General features: G+C 44.1%; 2 protein-coding genes across 3 annotated transcripts; both read left to right on the forward strand.

The window, feature by feature from the left end:
* Positions 1-29: 29 nt before the first annotated feature.
* On the forward strand, positions 30-5,110 carry zgc:66448 (uncharacterized protein LOC327401 homolog). Its single transcript, XM_031575941.1, has 2 exons — positions 30-438; positions 814-5,110. The coding sequence occupies exons 1-2, from the start codon at positions 48-50 to the stop codon at positions 4,746-4,748; spliced, it is 4,326 nt and encodes a 1,441-aa protein (XP_031431801.1). The 5' UTR covers positions 30-47; the 3' UTR covers positions 4,749-5,110.
* Positions 5,111-7,146: 2,036 nt separating this feature from the next.
* Positions 7,147-18,379, forward strand: si:ch211-261d7.6 (zinc finger protein 91). 2 transcript variants are annotated; one of them, XM_031575940.2, is made up of 2 exons: positions 7,147-7,635; positions 9,450-15,632. In XM_031575940.2, the coding sequence occupies exons 1-2, from the start codon at positions 7,287-7,289 to the stop codon at positions 13,715-13,717; spliced, it is 4,617 nt and encodes a 1,538-aa protein (XP_031431800.1). In that variant the 5' UTR covers positions 7,147-7,286; the 3' UTR covers positions 13,718-15,632. The 2 variants fall into 2 exon arrangements, with proteins under 2 accessions (XP_031431800.1, XP_012673351.2); XM_012817897.3 differs by lacking the exon at positions 9,450-15,632 and adding an exon at positions 15,925-18,379 and having other exon boundaries at positions 7,151-7,635.
* Positions 18,380-18,420: the final 41 nt, after the last annotated feature.

An 18,420-nucleotide genomic window follows, 5' to 3' on the forward strand; every position in this document is an offset into this window, starting at 1 on the left:
CCGTGACGATTTTCGACGTCATCATATAGTTCCAGCCATTCTCTCTGATGAAGAGAGAGGCTAGGGAAACTGGGAACATGGCCGCCGAACATACACAAAAACCCGAGAGAGGGCTGCATGACCCGCTAATTAACCCAGAAAATTCTAGAGATGGGAAGAATGACGTTGAATCTGAAGTTTCTATAAGAGAACAAGGTGTTAGTATAAAGGATTGTGTTAACGATGCAGAAGCAAAAGAAACTGTGGAAACTGATGTTGATTCAGGGCTAGTAAGTCAAGCAGAATCCAGCACTTGTCCCGTTGATTTGGAGTCTACAGTTTCTAATGTAGAGATGAAGAAGCCTTCCGTTGTTTCCACAAACCCTCATCTCCAAATGGAATGGTCTGACACAGAGGAGGATTCGGGGCAAGTCATACTCAGCAACTGTGAAAAAACAGGTAACGTTAAGTGCAACAGTGAATCATTCGGACTACCAAGTAGCTAGCTAGCTAACGCGTTTTGCGTTTGCCATGCATGTGCAGTACTGACAGCAATATTTCACCCTGGTTTCGATTGTTTTCTCTCTCTGGGATAGTTATTGCTTTGTGTAGACACAGTCGTTCCGTTTTCCGTTTGTTTGTTGACAACTTTTCTTCATTAACGACGGCCGGCAAATGGCCAGATTCTATTATTTACGAAAGTTACTGCAGCTAATTACATATTAACAGAAATAGTATCAATAGTAGGTACTAAACAACTGAAACATTGTATAGCCAAATGCTCTTGTGCTTTGTTAATGTTAATGAAAATGAATTCGTGTTGTTTATCATTAGTCCTTGAAGCCGATGGAGCAGTTACACCTGAGCCGAGGGAGGAGACCGTAGGACTTTCATCTGGAGCTGAGACAACTTTGAAACTTAAAGTAGAACCACCACAGCTGCAGGAGGATCAGACTGTATCAAAAGAAGTAAGCAAAGAATTGCATGCTGGGGAAACAACAGCATTAGAAGAGAATGGAGGAAGTGAAGATGTAAAAGAAAAGGGAGGAGAAGAAGAAGAAGAAGCAGCAGTGGAAGGTAGAGTAAAGGAGAAGGAGGAGGTGGTTGTGAAGCCGAGGAAAACCCGCCTGGAATGCCGTGAGTGTGGGAAGTGTTTCACCCGTCGCGAGACGTACAACCTGCACCGTCACTTCCACATGCACCAGGATGAACAAGCCTCGCTCACCTGCAAAGAGTGTGGCCTCACATTCCAACACAGAAGCAGTCTCATCAAGCATCGAAATGAACACAAGGAGAAAGCTGAATCGGCAACACTCCCAGTGCCAGTACAGGCATCAGTTTCATCGTTATCAGTAACAGCATCCTCAGACAGGAAGTCCCTCAGCAGCAAGGAAAAGGACCCACAGTGTGAGTATTGTGGGAAGACGTTTGAGACGCTGGTCAAGCTCCGCACGCACAGTTGTAAACTGGCCCCGGAGAAGCCCTACCGATGTCCGTTATGCCGCAAGGAGTTTCAGTACAGAGTGTCCATCACTGCTCACATGCAGACACACTCCCTGGAAAGTCCTTTCCGTTGTCTGGAGTGCAACAAGGGCTTTCAGTCTGCCTTGACTCTGAGGATTCATCAGCGATCCCACGCTGCTCTTAAGCCCTACGCGTGTCCCGAGTGTGGAATGGTCTTCAGGCATCGCTCCGTCATGGAGGATCACCGGCGGAGACACACGGAGGAGCGCCCCTACCACTGCAACATCTGCGGCAAGTGTTTCAAGTACGCCAGCCTCCTGCACCAGCATCAGTACCTGCACACGGGCAAGAAGCCCTTCCGCTGCCGCGAGTGTGGAAAAGCGTTCGCTTTTTCCCAGAACTTACGCGCTCACAATCGCCAGCACACGAAGCACCCGCACAGCTGCACTCACTGTTTAGATACTTTTTCAGACGAAGCTAAACTGCAGGAGCACATTGCTAGCCATGAGATGTCACACGATGCTGGTGTAACAGACAAGGAGAACACTAACTATGCTGTGGAGCAGCCGCGGCTCTACAACTGCCCCCTGTGCTCCCAAGTCTATTATAGGCCTGCCGACCTGCGGGTGCACATGTTGGTGCATGAGGCGGAGTATGAGGGCATGAGTAACGGAGTAAAGGACTCCGACCTGACGTACGCCTGTCCTCGGTGCCCGCTGGCATTTTCAGACGAGGCAAGCCTACAGGCCCATGTCATCACCCATGAGGCTTCATTCGCGAAGAAGGATGTACGGGGCCTTGGCGTGGGACGGATAGAGAACATGCCGGGAAGCGGGATCTATGGTGACCAGCTAGACAAGAAGCCGCTGAAGTGCCGAGACTGTGGCCGAGGTTTTCGCCACCGTTCCGTTCTGGAGTTGCACATGCGCATTCACAGTAAGGATAAACCGTACCATTGCAATGTGTGTGGCAAGTCCTTTAGGTTCAGTAGCTACTTACAACAGCACCTCATTATCCACACGGGAAAGAAGCCATATAAATGCCCTGACTGTGGAAAAGGTTTTGCATTCCTCCAGAACATGAAGACTCATCAAAGACTTCACCAACAGAAACCGTTCCGGTGCACGCAGTGCCGCAAAGGCTACAGCGACGAGGACCAGCTGCAGCGCCACATGCTGTCCCACACCGGGGACAAGCCCCATAAGTGCCACCTGTGCCACAAGAGCTTTGGGCTGGTGTACCTGCTGCGCGATCACATGAACACTCACACAGGCGAGAGGCCCCACCGTTGTCAGGAATGCAACAAATCATTTCAGTGGCTGAGCAGCTTGCTAGTGCACCAGAAGATTCACACGCGTAAGCATCAAGGACCCGGCCAGTCTCGCTCTCACTCCGTGGCCTCTCCGAGCAGTAGGTTAAAAGAAGAGGGCAGGAGGACCAGGAGAGCGGACAGCGTTAGATCAGACTGGCGTGGATGGGATGGAGCCCATGGAACAATGATGCTTACACAGCCCAGCACCTACGCTGCCCCTGTGTCACAACAAGTGCCAGACTGGCAGGGCAGGATACCACTGCAGCAGCCACCGCAAGATCAGTGGCCGCCTGGTGCTCTAGTTAAACAGCAATCACCATGGAAACCAGAGCAGAAGCGGGAACCGCAAAGACAGTCGGACCCGCCAGCTCAGTTGGTCCATGCACAGCAACAGCAGCACTGGCAGATAGAGCGACAGACCCAGCCCACTCAGGTGCAGAATGTGACTTGGATCTCTGTGATGCCCCCACAGGCTAACCAGGTTGTGCAACAGCAGGCACAGCAAAAGCCAGTGCAGCACCAACAACAGGCCCAGTCTGAGGCACCATCACACTCGGCCCAGTCACAGGGTGCCAGCCGGACTGACTCGTCTCTGACCTCACAAGCAGGGCTTTCAGTTCTGTTCTCCAGACCCCACCCGCCACCAGAAGATGGAGGAACTCTTGCTTGGAGCACTAAAACATCCCCAGCTGTTCCACACATCCAAAGCTCATCGAAGGTAGTTGTGGCAGAGCATGAGCATCAGAGGACTCCTCTTTCTGTCTTCTGGGGTAGCACCGGTTCCTCTGTGCAGCCGCAGACCTCAACAGGCCCTGTTCCTCATGATGCCGGGTCCACTGTCCCGTCCACTAAGCCAAATGATCAAGAGTCACAGCTGTCACATGGGCCTAAAGCTTCAGCCTCAGTACAAACAACCCAACCTGGGATGTCCTCTCTACCATCAAAAGATGACCCTAAATTATGGAGTTATAAAATACCCATTGGTGTACCCCTAACGGTATCAGACCAACCTGGCAATGGTACAGATAAACAACAACAACGACAGCAGTCTCCAGGCTCAGCAAACCAGTCTTTGGCACCCATTCAGACTGCCATAATAGACCCCTCTCGCATAGCCCCCGGGACAGAGAATACCCTCTGGACATTCCAAACTACCTCAGTCATTCCCAAGACTCTAAGTTCTCAAGACATATCCAGTAGTGCGGTAGAACAACAGCAGCAACAATTGCAACCCCAACAACTAATGCACTTGCAACAACAAAAGCTACAGTTGCAGCAGCAGCAGCAGCATTTACAACTGCAGCAACACCAACAATTGCAACGGCAGCAACAGCAATTACAGTTGCAACAGCAACTACAGCTGCAACAGCAGCAGCAGCAGCAACAACAGTTACAGTTACAGCAACAACAGTTACAGTTACAACTGCAAAAGCAAAACCCGATAACCTCGACCTGGGTGAATCCGCCCACGTCACAAATGAGCCCGATAACCATTCAGTATGGACCACCTCGCTTCACACATGGGGACGCGACTGCGGTGTGGGGTTTTCAGACGACTCCGGCGGGGGCCCAGACATTGATAACAGGACCAATCCAGCAGGGGGCCGTGCGAGCCCAGACCCAGTTGCCGTTGATGACGGGACCTCAGATCATCATCAATCAGGCCTCACCGTTCCTCTCTCCTTCCCTTCGCCCGCTACCTCCACTTGGCCTGCCAGCTCCGCACCCCCTTCACTCCGTTGCAGTCAACCAGATTTCAAGGCCACCACCTCAGAACTTGTTTTTTAGCCCACAGGGAATTATAGGCGACAGGCCGGCCCTGCCTCAAACACGGCCCTTTGCTCAGATAACTCCTCGGACTGAGCTGCCTAACCTGTCAGGCCGTTTGCCTTTCCCCACAGACCGCCGCCTGTGTGTGATTTGTGGATGCTCATTCCCTCAAGAGCTTGAGCTACAAATGCACTACATGCAGCATGCAAAAGGGGAAATCTGATCTGTACTGCAAAAAAGGCAAACACTCTTGAGTTTTGAAGCTGCTGTATCTCCTGCTTGAACACTGACATGTCCTTGTTGTTTATGGTAATTCATTGAGCTTGGAATTAAATTAATCATTTAACTTGATATCTCATGTTGTAAACATTTGTTATCACTGATGAGATGCTCTGAAATGGTTTTTGTGGTCAATTTTGCATACAGGACAGACATCATATTACTTTGACTCATTGATGCACATAGACATTAAATATATCAAGATGTTATACCTTTTCTGTGTATGCCAGGTGCTACATTTTCTGATTTAGTTGATATTATTCAGGGCCTCAAATGTATCTGCCAAATAAATGTCCAAATAGAGTACTACTGGGGGGCATTATTTTTCATTTACACAAACTGTGAAAAGATCATACTTTATGCATTAATTTCATTTGCTAGGTCCAAGGTTGCAAAACAACCATGGTGCACATTATGAACAGAACTATTTTAACATTTTTATTCAGACTGTTAATTGTGATTTCAGGACGACATTGATCATTTAAGTCAGGAGGCATTTTGGTTTTGCACATCAAATCCTACAGATGACGCCTTTAAATGAATATACTAGCAAAAACGTATTCATAATTTAAGTGAAGTTCATTCCATCCATTTAGAAATTGCAAATATTGCAGAAGTTCATAGAAATTCCTTATGTACATCCCCAAACAGTCAATTTGTGATTTTGTAAGACACTCAGGAACAATGGTTTGATAATTTAAAGTGTGTGATGTCATAACATAATTCATTCCTGACACCTCAGTTCTCTGGCGCTGCTTGTCCCTCCCATGCTTTATGCTGTCATCAGCAAATCGGCATAAACTCGTCAAAAAAAGTTTGGATTTGTGTTTGGTCGATTACTTCTCTGTTGTTACAATGCTAATTGGTTTTGTATTTATATCGTTGGAAAGCCTGTTTATTTACCTTTCCAATGATGTCCAACTTGTAAGGATCCTGCATTTGTGGGATGAGCAGCATAGCTGATTATATGAGTAGCACCTAAGTAAAATTTGCCAAATTACCCACATAATCAGCTGTGCTGCTCATCCCACAAACGCATGATCCTTACAAGTTGGAAAGGTAAATAAGCAACCTTTCCCAACGATATAAAATACAAAACCATTTAGCATTGTAACAACAGAGAAATAATCGACCAAACACAAATTTCCAAACTTATTTTGACAAGTTTATTTATCCTCATGTTGGACCTCTGCTTCCCCCATTTCTCTTAGAAATTCATATGAAAATGTGTTGAGACATTATCTGAGCTTTCTAAATAAGCAAGGCCTAGATATCGAACAAGATGAAACAATGAAAAGTGACAAGTTATGAAGTAATGTAACATTTGCAAAAAGAGCTGTTTTGGTTAAGATAACAGTTGCTATTCAAACTGCTGTTATTAGGATAACCGTAATTATTAACGATGTAACCTCTTGTCTGTGAGCAATGAATTAATTTAAGCTAAGTTTAGTATCACTTGCCTAACAATTGTCTAGCACAAGTGTTCCTGTTAACGAGGGCCAAGCTCAAAACAGGTTTAGGCTACTATTCTTTTTAAATTTAGAAACATTTGCATTCCCAGATATAAAGCACATATCGGCCTAACAGTGAATTTTGGTAGGCACCTCACTGGTGGCGGGCTTTTTCTTGTTCACTCTCAGTTTTAGTTTAACTGGGCAGAATATTAAGAAAATAACATAAAATGCAATTCCTGGAATTTCTAAATCATATCCTTGGCATAGTCGATTCAAAATATCAGCCACTAAACAGAAGTTCATCGTACTAGTCTAGAAGGCTCTGAAGGTGAAAAATGACATGGTCATTTAAAAACTTTATATTACATACTCGTAACATATATAAAAATGTTAAGGGTTAAATGAATGAAGATGTGTACATGAATAAAAATGAATGTTTTGAAAGCAAGTGTGCTGTCTGTAGTGGACGCCCAAAAACTGATGAGCAAAAGGCTAGCGGACCACCAGCTCTGCCTGAGTGGACGACAGTGGTCCACTGGCCTTTTTATAAATAGACATATATACCTTTATATGTCTATGTTTTTATATCTGGGATTATGGGAAATGAAAATGCCTGTTTTCATAACCTCTGCCAAGAAAGTGGTTTCCGTTCTGTTTCTTCGATTTTCGTTAAACTTGGAAATGAACCTATGATTTATTTATTTATTTATTTTGGCCCTGGCGGTCTGCGCTCTCCGAGTGCCCTTGTTGTTGGAATGTAGTAAATTGGACTTAAAATACCGTGTTGGCAGGTTTAGAGTTTTCCTATCGTTGCAATATTATTTTAAAATTATTATAATATATAAATAATGAAATTTTAGTCGCGCCATTTTGAGATAAGGGAAGCTGCTGATCGTCATTTCCTGGGGCCGTTGAAGTGTTTCCGCACTGTTGTGTGTATCTGTATCTCTGATAGATTTCAGTCACTCTCGTTTTCCTGTGTTGCAGGGAATACGCGCGAGGGGCCCCTGGGGTGGAATAGAGCCATCATGGCTGCTGTTTACTCTGAAAAAGGTGGCACATTGCAAGGAGATATTGGGGTACTTTCACAAGAAAATAAGGAGGGTACTAGTAATGTTGGTTTACCTACTCCCAGCAAGCCTAAACAAATTAAAGCAGAAGACATAGGTGCATTCGTAGACTCAAGGCTTGGCCCAGCTACATCTAAGAACCACGCCGAGATTGTTGGGATGAACGCCATGCCACCTATTATAATAAAAGAGGAGCAAATCGAGGATGAAGAATATGTGCAGATAAACTTGAGTGATATCGCTGCAGGATCCGAGGAGAGAGCTTCTGATAATGAAAATGAGTCCGTTCAAGAAGCAAATGTTGATGGTGAGTAATGTCAGCTAACTATGATAATCAAATGCATATGTTACCGTCTAACGTTAGCTCACTAGTTAGCGTTCCTGTAAAGGTTGCTAGTTAGTTACCCCTGATGTTTGCTTGGCCCTAATGTTGACTTTGTCTTAAAAACTTGCAAGGAACCAAGGTATCATTGCGAGGCATCAGGTTATTGTTATTAGCTAACATGTGTCCGAGCTAGCTGGCTGTCTATTAGATGCTAATAGCGTTCTGTGAGTAAATAAACCAGACCAAACTGTTAACCAATATTAGTCAACTGACTTCGCGGTGTTTAGTACACGAGTATTAGTAATCTCAGTAAATCTCAAATAATACGCTCTTTGGTAGTTCCAATATCTTAATGGGGTGCATGGTGTACATGTGAGAATTTACACGACCAAATCATAAGGAGACTATAGCTAGCTACTGTAAGCTAACAGATAACCTTAAATGATGTCCGCACCAGATGATATGAGCTAGTCATTTTTTCGACCGGCTATCGAGACATAACGCTATGGCCAAAGAAAAAGTAGTACCGATTTATACTCTTAATACGTAGTTGCGATTCATAATCTTGTGTAGCCACCGTCCACATTTGTCACGTCCATCACATAAGCTGGGCTTGTTAGCTAGCTACTTAGCTAGCTGAGTAACATTACTGTAACTTGCTAAGTTCTTCTCTAATTGCGAAATTTCCGAGGACCTAGCAGTACAGCTCAGGCTCTCGACATGACTGTTGCAGCGTTGTCACATTTACTTGTAGTTTTAACTGTGCAAGTGTTTAGACAGGGTTTACCACAGAGTTAGGTCGGCTTATCTGTAATAATGGTCTGCCGTCAGTTAGTTGTTAGGCCAGTATAACTAAACAGTGGTTGCTGTATACTCCTCCATTTGCTGTGTACACCATGACGAGTGTGTACTGACGAGAATAATGTAATACTGTAGTCACTTGCATTCGCATGCATTTAAAATAAACATTTTGCAGGTAAGGTGGCATCGGTGTTAAGAACCAAAATTATAATTTTGTGGATACAAATGTTTTGCAAAGACTAATAGTTTAGTCTGTGCAAAAGTACAGTTTCCATTGTAGTATAGTTTACATTGGATTCCATTCTTAATCTTATTTAATTTATCAGTAGATCTACATCTCTATAAATGTTGTGTATGAACGTTTGAGATGCATATCATGGACTTCCCATATCAAGTTGTAGTTTATGTAATTTGGCGTTATGTCACATAGGCCTTAACGTCTGTGCTGTATTTTTGGCCCCTCCCATATTTGAAATGCAGACCAAGCCCAGTGCTGAGTATTTTCAAAACCATAGATCGTTTTTGTTAATAGTTTTTTTTTTTTTTTTAAAGATAGATATACATGCACTGGAAAACACAAAGGTAATGCACACTGAAAAGTTATTAGCAACATTGGGGACTTTTGTCATTTTATTTCAAGGATATTGGCTTCATTATTAGTACTTCCTGTGTGGCATGTTTGCGTTGTTACCTAAATAATGATATGAATGTGAACAAATCATGTGTGAAGTTGTATTCCAGCTCAGAATGTCTTTTTTTTTTAAACAATAACTTCTTTGTCATGTGCAAACCAATTTGTGTGAATTTAATAAACATCTACGTTCTTGAGACCGTGGCGTTTTCTTTATTATCATTTAAACGAATGGAGAGAAATATATTGATGAAACAAGGTAATATATTTTTTAGCCTTATGCTGCTATACTTTTTTATCCTTTTCTCTTTTCTTTGGCAACAGGAGTCGCCCTGACCTCCTATTTTCCCCTTTCTATTTCTAGGGGGGTGGCAATTCCGCTGTGTGGATTGTGGCGAGACCTTCGGGGACAAAGAGGTATACCTGGAGCACCGTCGAGAGCACACCCACGACGGTCCCATCGTGTGCCTGGACAGTGACTCTCAGTGGGACGACCTTCTCGTCTCTCAGGATGGTGGCCGGCGGACTCTCTGCTGTGCCCTTTGTGGGCGCAAATTTTCGAGTTCACGTGGCTTTTTCAGTCACCAACTGAAGCACCGTAATCAGGCACTGAAGCACGGTCAGGAGAACAGCTATGGACTGGGTGGCGTGAAGCAACGTTTTTATGAGTGTGAAGACTGTGGTAAGACGTACTCTACCATTGGTCAGTATCTCAACCATCAGCGATCTCACAAACAGGCCTCAAAGTCTGTCTTTCATCAGTTGGCAGACCTCAAGAAGAAGTCGTTCCAGTGCCCCACGTGTAGCCGCTGCTACTCTCGTGCTTCAGCCCTTGATGCCCATCGCCGCTGCCATGAGGTGAAACTGATCAAACCCCGAGCTGGTGGTACAGGGAAGGCACCAGTGGCTCAGGAACCTGCAAGTGAAAATGAAGGTTCTGACCAAGCTGCTGAGGCAACAGAGGAAAGCCAAAAAACTCCATATGCTTGTGAATGTGGCCGATCTTTTCGCACAATGTGTGGCTTAAGCACGCATCAACGCTTCAGCCATACATGCAACCCCACTGTTGTTAAAGTAATCAAGGAGGAATGTAAGCTACCTTTTAAGTGTTCCCAGTGTGAGAAACAGTTTGTGAGCCCAGTGGCGCTGGCGTGCCATGAGCGATGGCACAGAAGGCGCGACATGATTCGCAGTAGTGGCGTCTCCCTGACTTGTGAGGAGTGTGGCAAGTCTTTTACCTCACTCACCTTCTTCCACAAGCATCAAAGACTGGCTCACAGTGAGGAGGCTCCTGCAAAGTCTTTCCTTCATCAAGTGTGTCAGCTTCAGAAAAAGTCATTTGAATGTCAGGATTGTGGACGGCGGTTCTCCCGAGCCTCAGCTCTCCAGTCTCATCAGCTTTGCCACACAGATGTCTACGGTGACATAGAAACACCAGCTCAAACATCTGACGCAAGCCCTCCGTCGCCTCAAAAGCTGTACCTGTGCGACAAAGTGAAAGCTGCAAACTTTGCCATTGGAGCAATGGTTTATTCACAGGACAATACAGAAGTGTCAACTGACCTCAACAGCAGTGAGGTAGAAGAGGAGAATGAGACGGCGGACCTAAATGTAGAGGTGGTTAGTGTAACTGCCTCGGATGGCTCACTATTCGGGAGTGATGATGAGCTAGATCAGGACCAAAACCCTGATCTGGAATTGGTGTGTGAATCTGATGCTGACGAAGGAGACGAGCTGCCTTCAAGTCCAACACAAGATGATGCACCCACATCACCACCACAACATTATAAACCTGAGGTCAATGTGAAAATTGTAAAGGTCAACTTTGCTCACGTTACTGACCAAAATGTCAAGGAAAAGGGCTTGTTCAGAAGCGTGCCTCGAGAGCCTGTGAATTTTGAATGTCCGGAGTGTGGCAGAAAGTTTGAAAGTGCTGGTGGCCTACGCTGCCACAGGCTGTGGCACAGGGGTGGGATGGGGAAGAAAGCATGCATTAAGAGAAAGATTTCTCCCACCAGCTCTGTAGTGAAACGCCACTTTATCTGTGAAATTTGTGGCCATAAAAGTTACTCCAAGCCTGCTCACAATGCTCACCTGGGCAAACATGAGGAGAGAACCGCGTACAAATCCATCTCATACCAACTTGCTGGGCTTAAAAAGAACAGCTTTAAATGTGATGAGTGTGGGATGCGCTTTTCTCGACTCTCTGCCCTACACTCGCATCAGCAACATCATAACAATGAAAAGAAACCATTTGCATGCAAGAACTGTGACAAGAGTTACTCCAATGCCAGTGGGCTCTACAATCATAAAAAGTCGTGTTATCCTGGAAAAGTTGTTAAGAAAGACGCAGGGCCTGAGGTAAAAAAAGAGACTTTTAATCCAAAGAAAAATCTTCTTGGCCCAAAGGTTCACCACTGTAAGCGATGTGGGAAGAGTTTTTGGTCTCTTGGAGCCTTGACTCATCACAAACAGTACCATACACATTGTACCACGGCTGAGCCCGAGTCCAGTCCCCCAGTTAATGGCCGTCCCCGCAGAGTCTCCTGCCCCATTTGTGGGCTCAAGTTTCGTAAAAGGGGTAGTTTGGCATGGCACATGCAGCGACATAAACAAAAGAAGAAAGAGGTACATACTTGTGGAGAATGCGGCAAGTCCTATCGCTTGCTCACCTGTTTCCTGAAGCACCAGCTTATACACGCAGGTGTCCAGGATAATCCTCCAGCAATCAAGTCTTTTGATTTTCAGGTAGAGCAGGTAAAAAAGAATGCATACAGCTGCACGGAATGCGGGAAACTCTTCTCCCGTGCGATGGCGCTCCAGTTCCACATGAAAAGTCATGGGTACGAAACTGGCTTTTCAAAGTCCCAAGCCAAGGAAGGGTTGCAATGCCCAACCTGTCTTAATCAATTTCAAAATGAAGCAATGTTAGAAAACCATCAGAAGAGTTGTGGAAAAACAAAAGATGATAAGGGCGGTGAGGTGCCAATCACAGAAAGTGCATTGAAGTCAGAAGCAAAAGTTTTGCCAGAGCCCAAAACAGCAGATCTGAAATATAAATGTGTGGACTGCGGAAGAAGCTTTGCTGTTGTTGGAGCACTTAATTTTCATAAAAGAATCCATCTTAAGAGTCACACTAGTCTGGTCAAAACAAAAATTTCCAGACTTAGTCGGGTGGCAAAATTGACAACAGAGCAGAAAGCTGGCAAGTATCCATTTACTTGCTCTGATTGCGGCAGACATTTTACGAATAATTCTGCTCTAGGAACTCACAGGCGATGGCACACTGATAAAAAATTTGCTGGATTTTTGTCAAAAGAGGAGAAAACTTCTGTTACAAAATCTGTTGACAATGGGCCATTTCTTTGTAATCTCTGTGGCAAGGGATTCTTTTATTTATGTGTTCTTCGCCGGCATCAGAAACACCACCCCCCAATCGAAGCCAATCCACCCGAAAAGGCCCACACGGCAGACATGGTCTCTGAATCAAAGACTAGCCCCTCAGCAAGCTCTTTAGCTTGTCCAGAATGTGACATGACCTTTTATGGAGGAACGCAGTTGGCTACCCATTTTGAAATGTACCATGCCACTTCTGAAAAATCATCCCCTCATGTCCCTTCCCCCAAAGTCCCATCAGGTCAGACTGGCATGCCAGCCAATGCCCCATCAAATACCAGCCCCTCAAAAAAGAACAGCTTGAAACTAAAAGTTCACCAATGTCCCCACTGCCCAAAGAATTACCCTAAAATCAGAGGTTTGCGAGCCCACAAATGGCAAGCACACAGGAAACCAATTAAGCCCGTTGTGCCCCTGAAGCCCTTCCCTTGCCCTGATTGTGAAAAACGGTACAGTTCTCAGGGAGCCCTTTACAATCACCGAAAGACCTGCAAAGCAGTAAAGGTAGAGGCCCCCAAACCCCCAGTCACAAAAGTGAAAGTTAAAGTGGAAGAGACTCCTGTTTCACGCAGGCCTGTGGAGCTGGTTAGCAAATGCTTTTTTAAGTGCCACAAGTGTGGAAAAGCTTTCCCCAGTGAGGAGCAGCTAAAGGCTCACAAGGATGTAGCAAAGACTCGGCCTTTCTGTTGTGCTCTCTGTTGCCGTGGCTACTGGACAGAAGCCCAGCTGCAGCAGCATCTCTCCTGGCACGACGAGGTTCGTAAAAGGCTGCCCACTGAACTCCGATACAGGCTCAGTACCTCAGTCTCCTCCGGGCTCAAGCCTAAACCTCAGTCCTCTCTGCCCAGCCCAGAGAAACACTCGCCGCCGCCTCCTCAAGTCAAGCAGTACCTAGCAAAACCTGTCGCACCTCCCCGCCAGAAGGGGCACAAGTGTCAGCACTGTGGCAAATCTTTCCTGTCCCCCCTGGCCCTGCAGCATCACCAGGCTCAGCACAAGACTAACCTAGCCCAACCCACTTACCACTGCACTCTATGCCCCCTCACCTTCACTGAGATTCGAGAGCTCATTGATCACCACCAGGAATGCATGGGTGATAAAGAACGGAAAGATTCCGATTCTGGTCCACCCACTAGAGACGGTGACGGCTTGACGTGCATCGAGTGTGGAATGTCCTTTGGTCAAGAGACTGAGTTGCATCAGCACTACATTGAACATGCACGTGGAGAATACTGATTGATTGAAGATATTAAAAGAATGTCCTGGGGTTAAGAATGAATGTTTGTATGAAGACACTATGATTTAGAGGATCCAGAGTTGATCTTCTGTCCAAAAACAAGTTCTGTATTGAGACATGCCGTTTTCTATATGTGAATAATGTGACTGCAGGTTTCACTATGGGAAGTCAATGTTTGTTTCTCAGGCAAATTTCTGTTGCGCTGGATGTAAAGTCCTTAGTTGAAATCAACATTTCCTGTGTAGTGATCAGTTCTTTTTTTTCCTTTTTTTTTTTTTTTTTACATGCAACACATTTGTCAAATAAGTGATTATAGATAATAAGGTGCTCCATATGGCCTTCACATTATCCAGGCATAACCACAGAGAAAGCATCACTCAAAACTATTCTTCAATGGAAGACATATGCAACTGTACCCATAAGAACCTTATGTTGGGATACTCATGTAAACTTGGTGCGTTTGTGCTTTTTCTACCCCTCTGTGATTAGTACTACTAACTTTATATACTTGATATCCCATCAGGTTATTTTTATTCATTTTACCCCCCCTTCCCCCCTCAAATGATTAACACTACCCATGCTCTGTTGTTAGTTCAATACTAGGCTTGTAATGTTTGTGTTTGATATTAATAATGTTCTGTTATTGCTGATTTAAAAGAGAAATGATTTTTGTTTGTGTTGATTTGAAATCATTAAAAAAAAATTCTAGAGTAATTATAGCGGGTAAGTCTGTATCCATTTTGTTTAAGTTAGTGAGCATTAGGTTGTTTCTTACCTCAAACAGGTTTTCTGTACACTGCTGCCACCTAGTGGGGTAGATGCAACACAATCTAAACTCTTGGTGAAAGCTAGAATTAAAGTGAAGTCCTTCCATGAATAGAGGGTCTGATACCCAGTGGTGAAGAATAGCATCTTCATTCCTTAAGATTTGATGAGATATAGTTGTGTTAACATTTTTTGTGTTGATTTGTCATTCTTTTATTGTTTTATTTTGTTTTGTCATAGATTGAGTTACTTATGTAGTTAGGGGTGAGTTACTGGTTTGCAGCATTAACTCTGGGCTTAATAGTCAAAATGGCCAAAAAACACAAGCTTGTTTCATGAAACTGATGGCAAATTAATAATAACAAAAAGCGACAAGAGATGTATGTTTGTTACTATTGTGGATCCGGCAATTATTTAATTACATTTTTTTTGCCAGTTCAGTGAGACTGGAATCTTTGCACTGTGTGTCTCATATGCACACCTTGTTTGAAATCTCCTCGCTTATCTGGTATATTCCCCCCACCGTAGAAGTGTACTTTTATCTGAAATCCCCATAAATTAAGTGTGACCATGCATTGCAATGAATTGGTGGACTGCCCTACCTAGTGACTGGTTATGTGGCATTTGTTGCCAATTTTGTGCTTTGGTGTTGATTAGTATGACAGTGGTCATAAAATTGTCATTTGTAAATAATTTCTGACAACCACTTAAAGGAATATACACTCGTCATTAAATTATTTCGGTTTTTCAGGTAGAGTTGAGTACATATTTCTCCCTTGGTTCTGGTACACCATTTCTTAAACTAGCTAAACTAACCTCAGTACTTTCACTTAAATATCATCAAATATTAGGCTTTAAAGAACTGATATTCTTGGAAAGAAATTGGCTGAAGCTCTGCTGGGCTAATGCTTAGAAAATCAACGCTTGCTTTGAAGTTTTATAATTCTTCAAAACCTGATCATAGACTTGTCACTTCAGACCAGAAATACACACCATGTAATATGAAGTCTAATGGGTTTTAGGGACAAGTTCCATGTTTTTGAATCCCAAATGTAAAAATGCATTGGTTTATTGAGTGATCTCTACTAGGCTACTACTTTTAACTATCCTGATTGTATGCAACGCCTAAATAAAGCACTAAGATATTCATCATTTGTTTCCTGATGCATTTTGTTAATAAGATGTGTTGCTACAATTGACTTAAGTACATATTGCCATAGATTATGTCAACTGCATATGCTGGGGTAAGACATTCATCAGTATCCGTATCCTTAAGCCTTACTTCAGGTTGTTTTAAATGAAGTTGTTGTCTTAAATATTACAGAACTTGAAAGAAATAGCTAAATTAATAATCGTATGTTCATTGAAATGTTTGGTCTATGTTTGCCCTTTTTGGTTCCCCTAATGTTTAACTCCCCTAATGTTTTTCCCCCTCCCCCAGTGAAGCTACGTAGCATGAGATGCCAGGACTGTGGGCAGCAGTTCACACGCTGGGAAGCCTTCAAGATTCACCTGCGCAAACATGTAGAAGAGGAGGTGGAGAGGGAGAGGACGGCAAAGAAGCGCCCGCTGCAGCTTCACAACCACAACGGTGAAAAAAAGAGGAGATATGAAGACGATGATGAGGGAGAGGAAGTTGACGTTGAATGTGAGGAGGAAGATGAAGACGAGGAGGAGGAGGAATTTTTTGACAGTACCTGCCAGATCAAATCCTCTGAGATTGCTACGGTCCGCCCACGCGTTGCCATGCTGTCAGAAGAGGAGAAACCAGTCTACGGAGGCAGCAATCAGGTGTATGCCTGTAACGTCTGTGGAAAGGTGTACTCCTATCTGGAGTCTTTCAAAAACCATCAGAAAACACACTGTAGCACTGAGGTGGCAACTCCCGACCTTCACCACTGCCCAGAGTGTGGAAGGGTCTTTAAGCGTGCATTAAGTCTAAGCGTGCACATGAAAGTCCACAGAACACCCATACCACTCCACAGAACACCCATACCAGACCACTGTGACCAGTGCAACAAGTCTTTTCACTCCACCCAGACTTGGCAGGAGCACAAGGAACTTCACAAGAGGAAACCTTTCTGGTGCCTGTCTTGTACCAGGGCCTTCAAGGATGCGGATTCCCTGGACAAGCATCTGCTTGGTCATGACCTGAAACGTCACAGGTGTGACATATGCTTCAAGTCCTTTCGAGTACCAGCCGAGTTGCGCTTCCACTACAACACTCACACAGGGTTTAAGCCATACAAGTGCAATTTCTGCGATAAGGGTTTCTCACAGCTAGGCAATCTGATTACTCACCGTAAGAGACATCTAGGTGTCTACAAGGAGGGTACCAGCGACCTGTTGGCACCGAAAAAGAGTACGTCTGCTGGGCATAGAAGGGTTCCTGTGATGAAAAAGCTTATTGTTGGTAGCAAGGGTGTGGTCAAGACACCTGAAGAGTTTTCACAGCGGGCCAATACTGAGAGAGTAGAAATGAAAGGTTCCGATTCCAGTTCTGAGGATGAGTACAATGAAGAAGGTCTTCGTAATAATGGCAATGATGAAGAATCTGAATCCGAGTTGTCTGTTAGTAATGATACAGGCTTAGGAAATGTTGGCAATAACCGTGAGGATTCTGGTTCAGGCTCCTCTGCAAGTTCTGACGGTGAATCTGATTCATCAGAAGAAGAGGATGAGGAGGAGCAGGAAGAGGAGGTAGAGAGAACCTGTTACGGAGCAGCACAGAGAGAAGATAGGCATTATGAGGAGGAAGAAGAAGAAGAGGAGGAAGTGGAATTTGAAGGACTGGTATCTCAAGGAACACCCCAGCAACAGGAAGGGGAATGGAGGTGCTTTGAATGTGGTAGTTCTTTCTTCCAAGAGCCAGAGCTTCACCTCCATTACATGAAACATGCCAGTGGTGACCTGTGAGTGGGGCAGAAATGAATTCTGTAATGAGGTGGGGGTTGGGTTGGAGAAGCTGTCTACTGTCCTCCACCTCATTTAGTTGGTTTAATTTACCTTGTATCATAGCCACTTTGAAATTCCAGGGTGACATTAGAGAATATTCATTTATTTTGACTAACACTTTTTCAAATGAATGTTGTTCACATGGCAGGGCCTGTCAGATCTATGCAGTTAGTTGCCACAAGGGTGAAGTGCTTCAGAACAATATGGCTAGCGTATTTAGTATTGTAAATCCAAGTCTGGACTGGACCCGTCATCACCTGGTCTCAGGCTATACACAAGTGAGTGTCTTCAATATGCTCTTATGCCTCTGTGCCCTGACATATTATTAGTGTGCCTATCAGTAGTAGTGCCTTATTAATGTGGGATTACTGCAATGAATTGTACCCAAAGATGTCTGTATGCTTTCACAATTGCATGTAAGATCTGATTGAAGTGGCGGAGTAGCATTTTGTAGGTGACGCAAGACTACAGCATTGTTAAAACTTCCAAAACTGTGACAGTTTCAAAGATATAGAAAAGACAAATGTATTATTTCTGAGATGCAGTCCCTCTCGGTAGGGCCTTTTATACTGTTTCCTTTTGCCTTTTAAAACCTTATTGGAACTCCTTTTAGCATCCATGCCACTCTTAAGCCTTGACCAACATTTACATTATGTCTCTCACTTCCAAATTTGTATGTCTTCAACTTTGTACATATCTTTTTGTCTATCTATGTCTGGCCTAAGTGTTGATTTCTCATCATCATCTGATTAGTATGACCATGATAAGACGACCATGATTCATTATTATGACCATGATGACATTTTGCAAGAGTAATAGTTTGTTTGCGGATGTTTGTTTTGAATATTACAAATGTGCCTTTTGTTTTCCAGTTTTTATATTGGTTGATTTATGCTTTTCACCTTCAATGACACTAACTCCAATAAATGTTTTGCATTTGATTAAATTGTTGTCACTTTTTTCTGGTCACTCTGAACACTAT

Source organism: Clupea harengus, chromosome 11 (assembly GCF_900700415.2).
Source record: "Clupea harengus chromosome 11, Ch_v2.0.2, whole genome shotgun sequence".
In the NCBI taxonomy this organism is placed as follows: Eukaryota; Metazoa; Chordata; class Actinopteri; order Clupeiformes; family Clupeidae; genus Clupea; species Clupea harengus.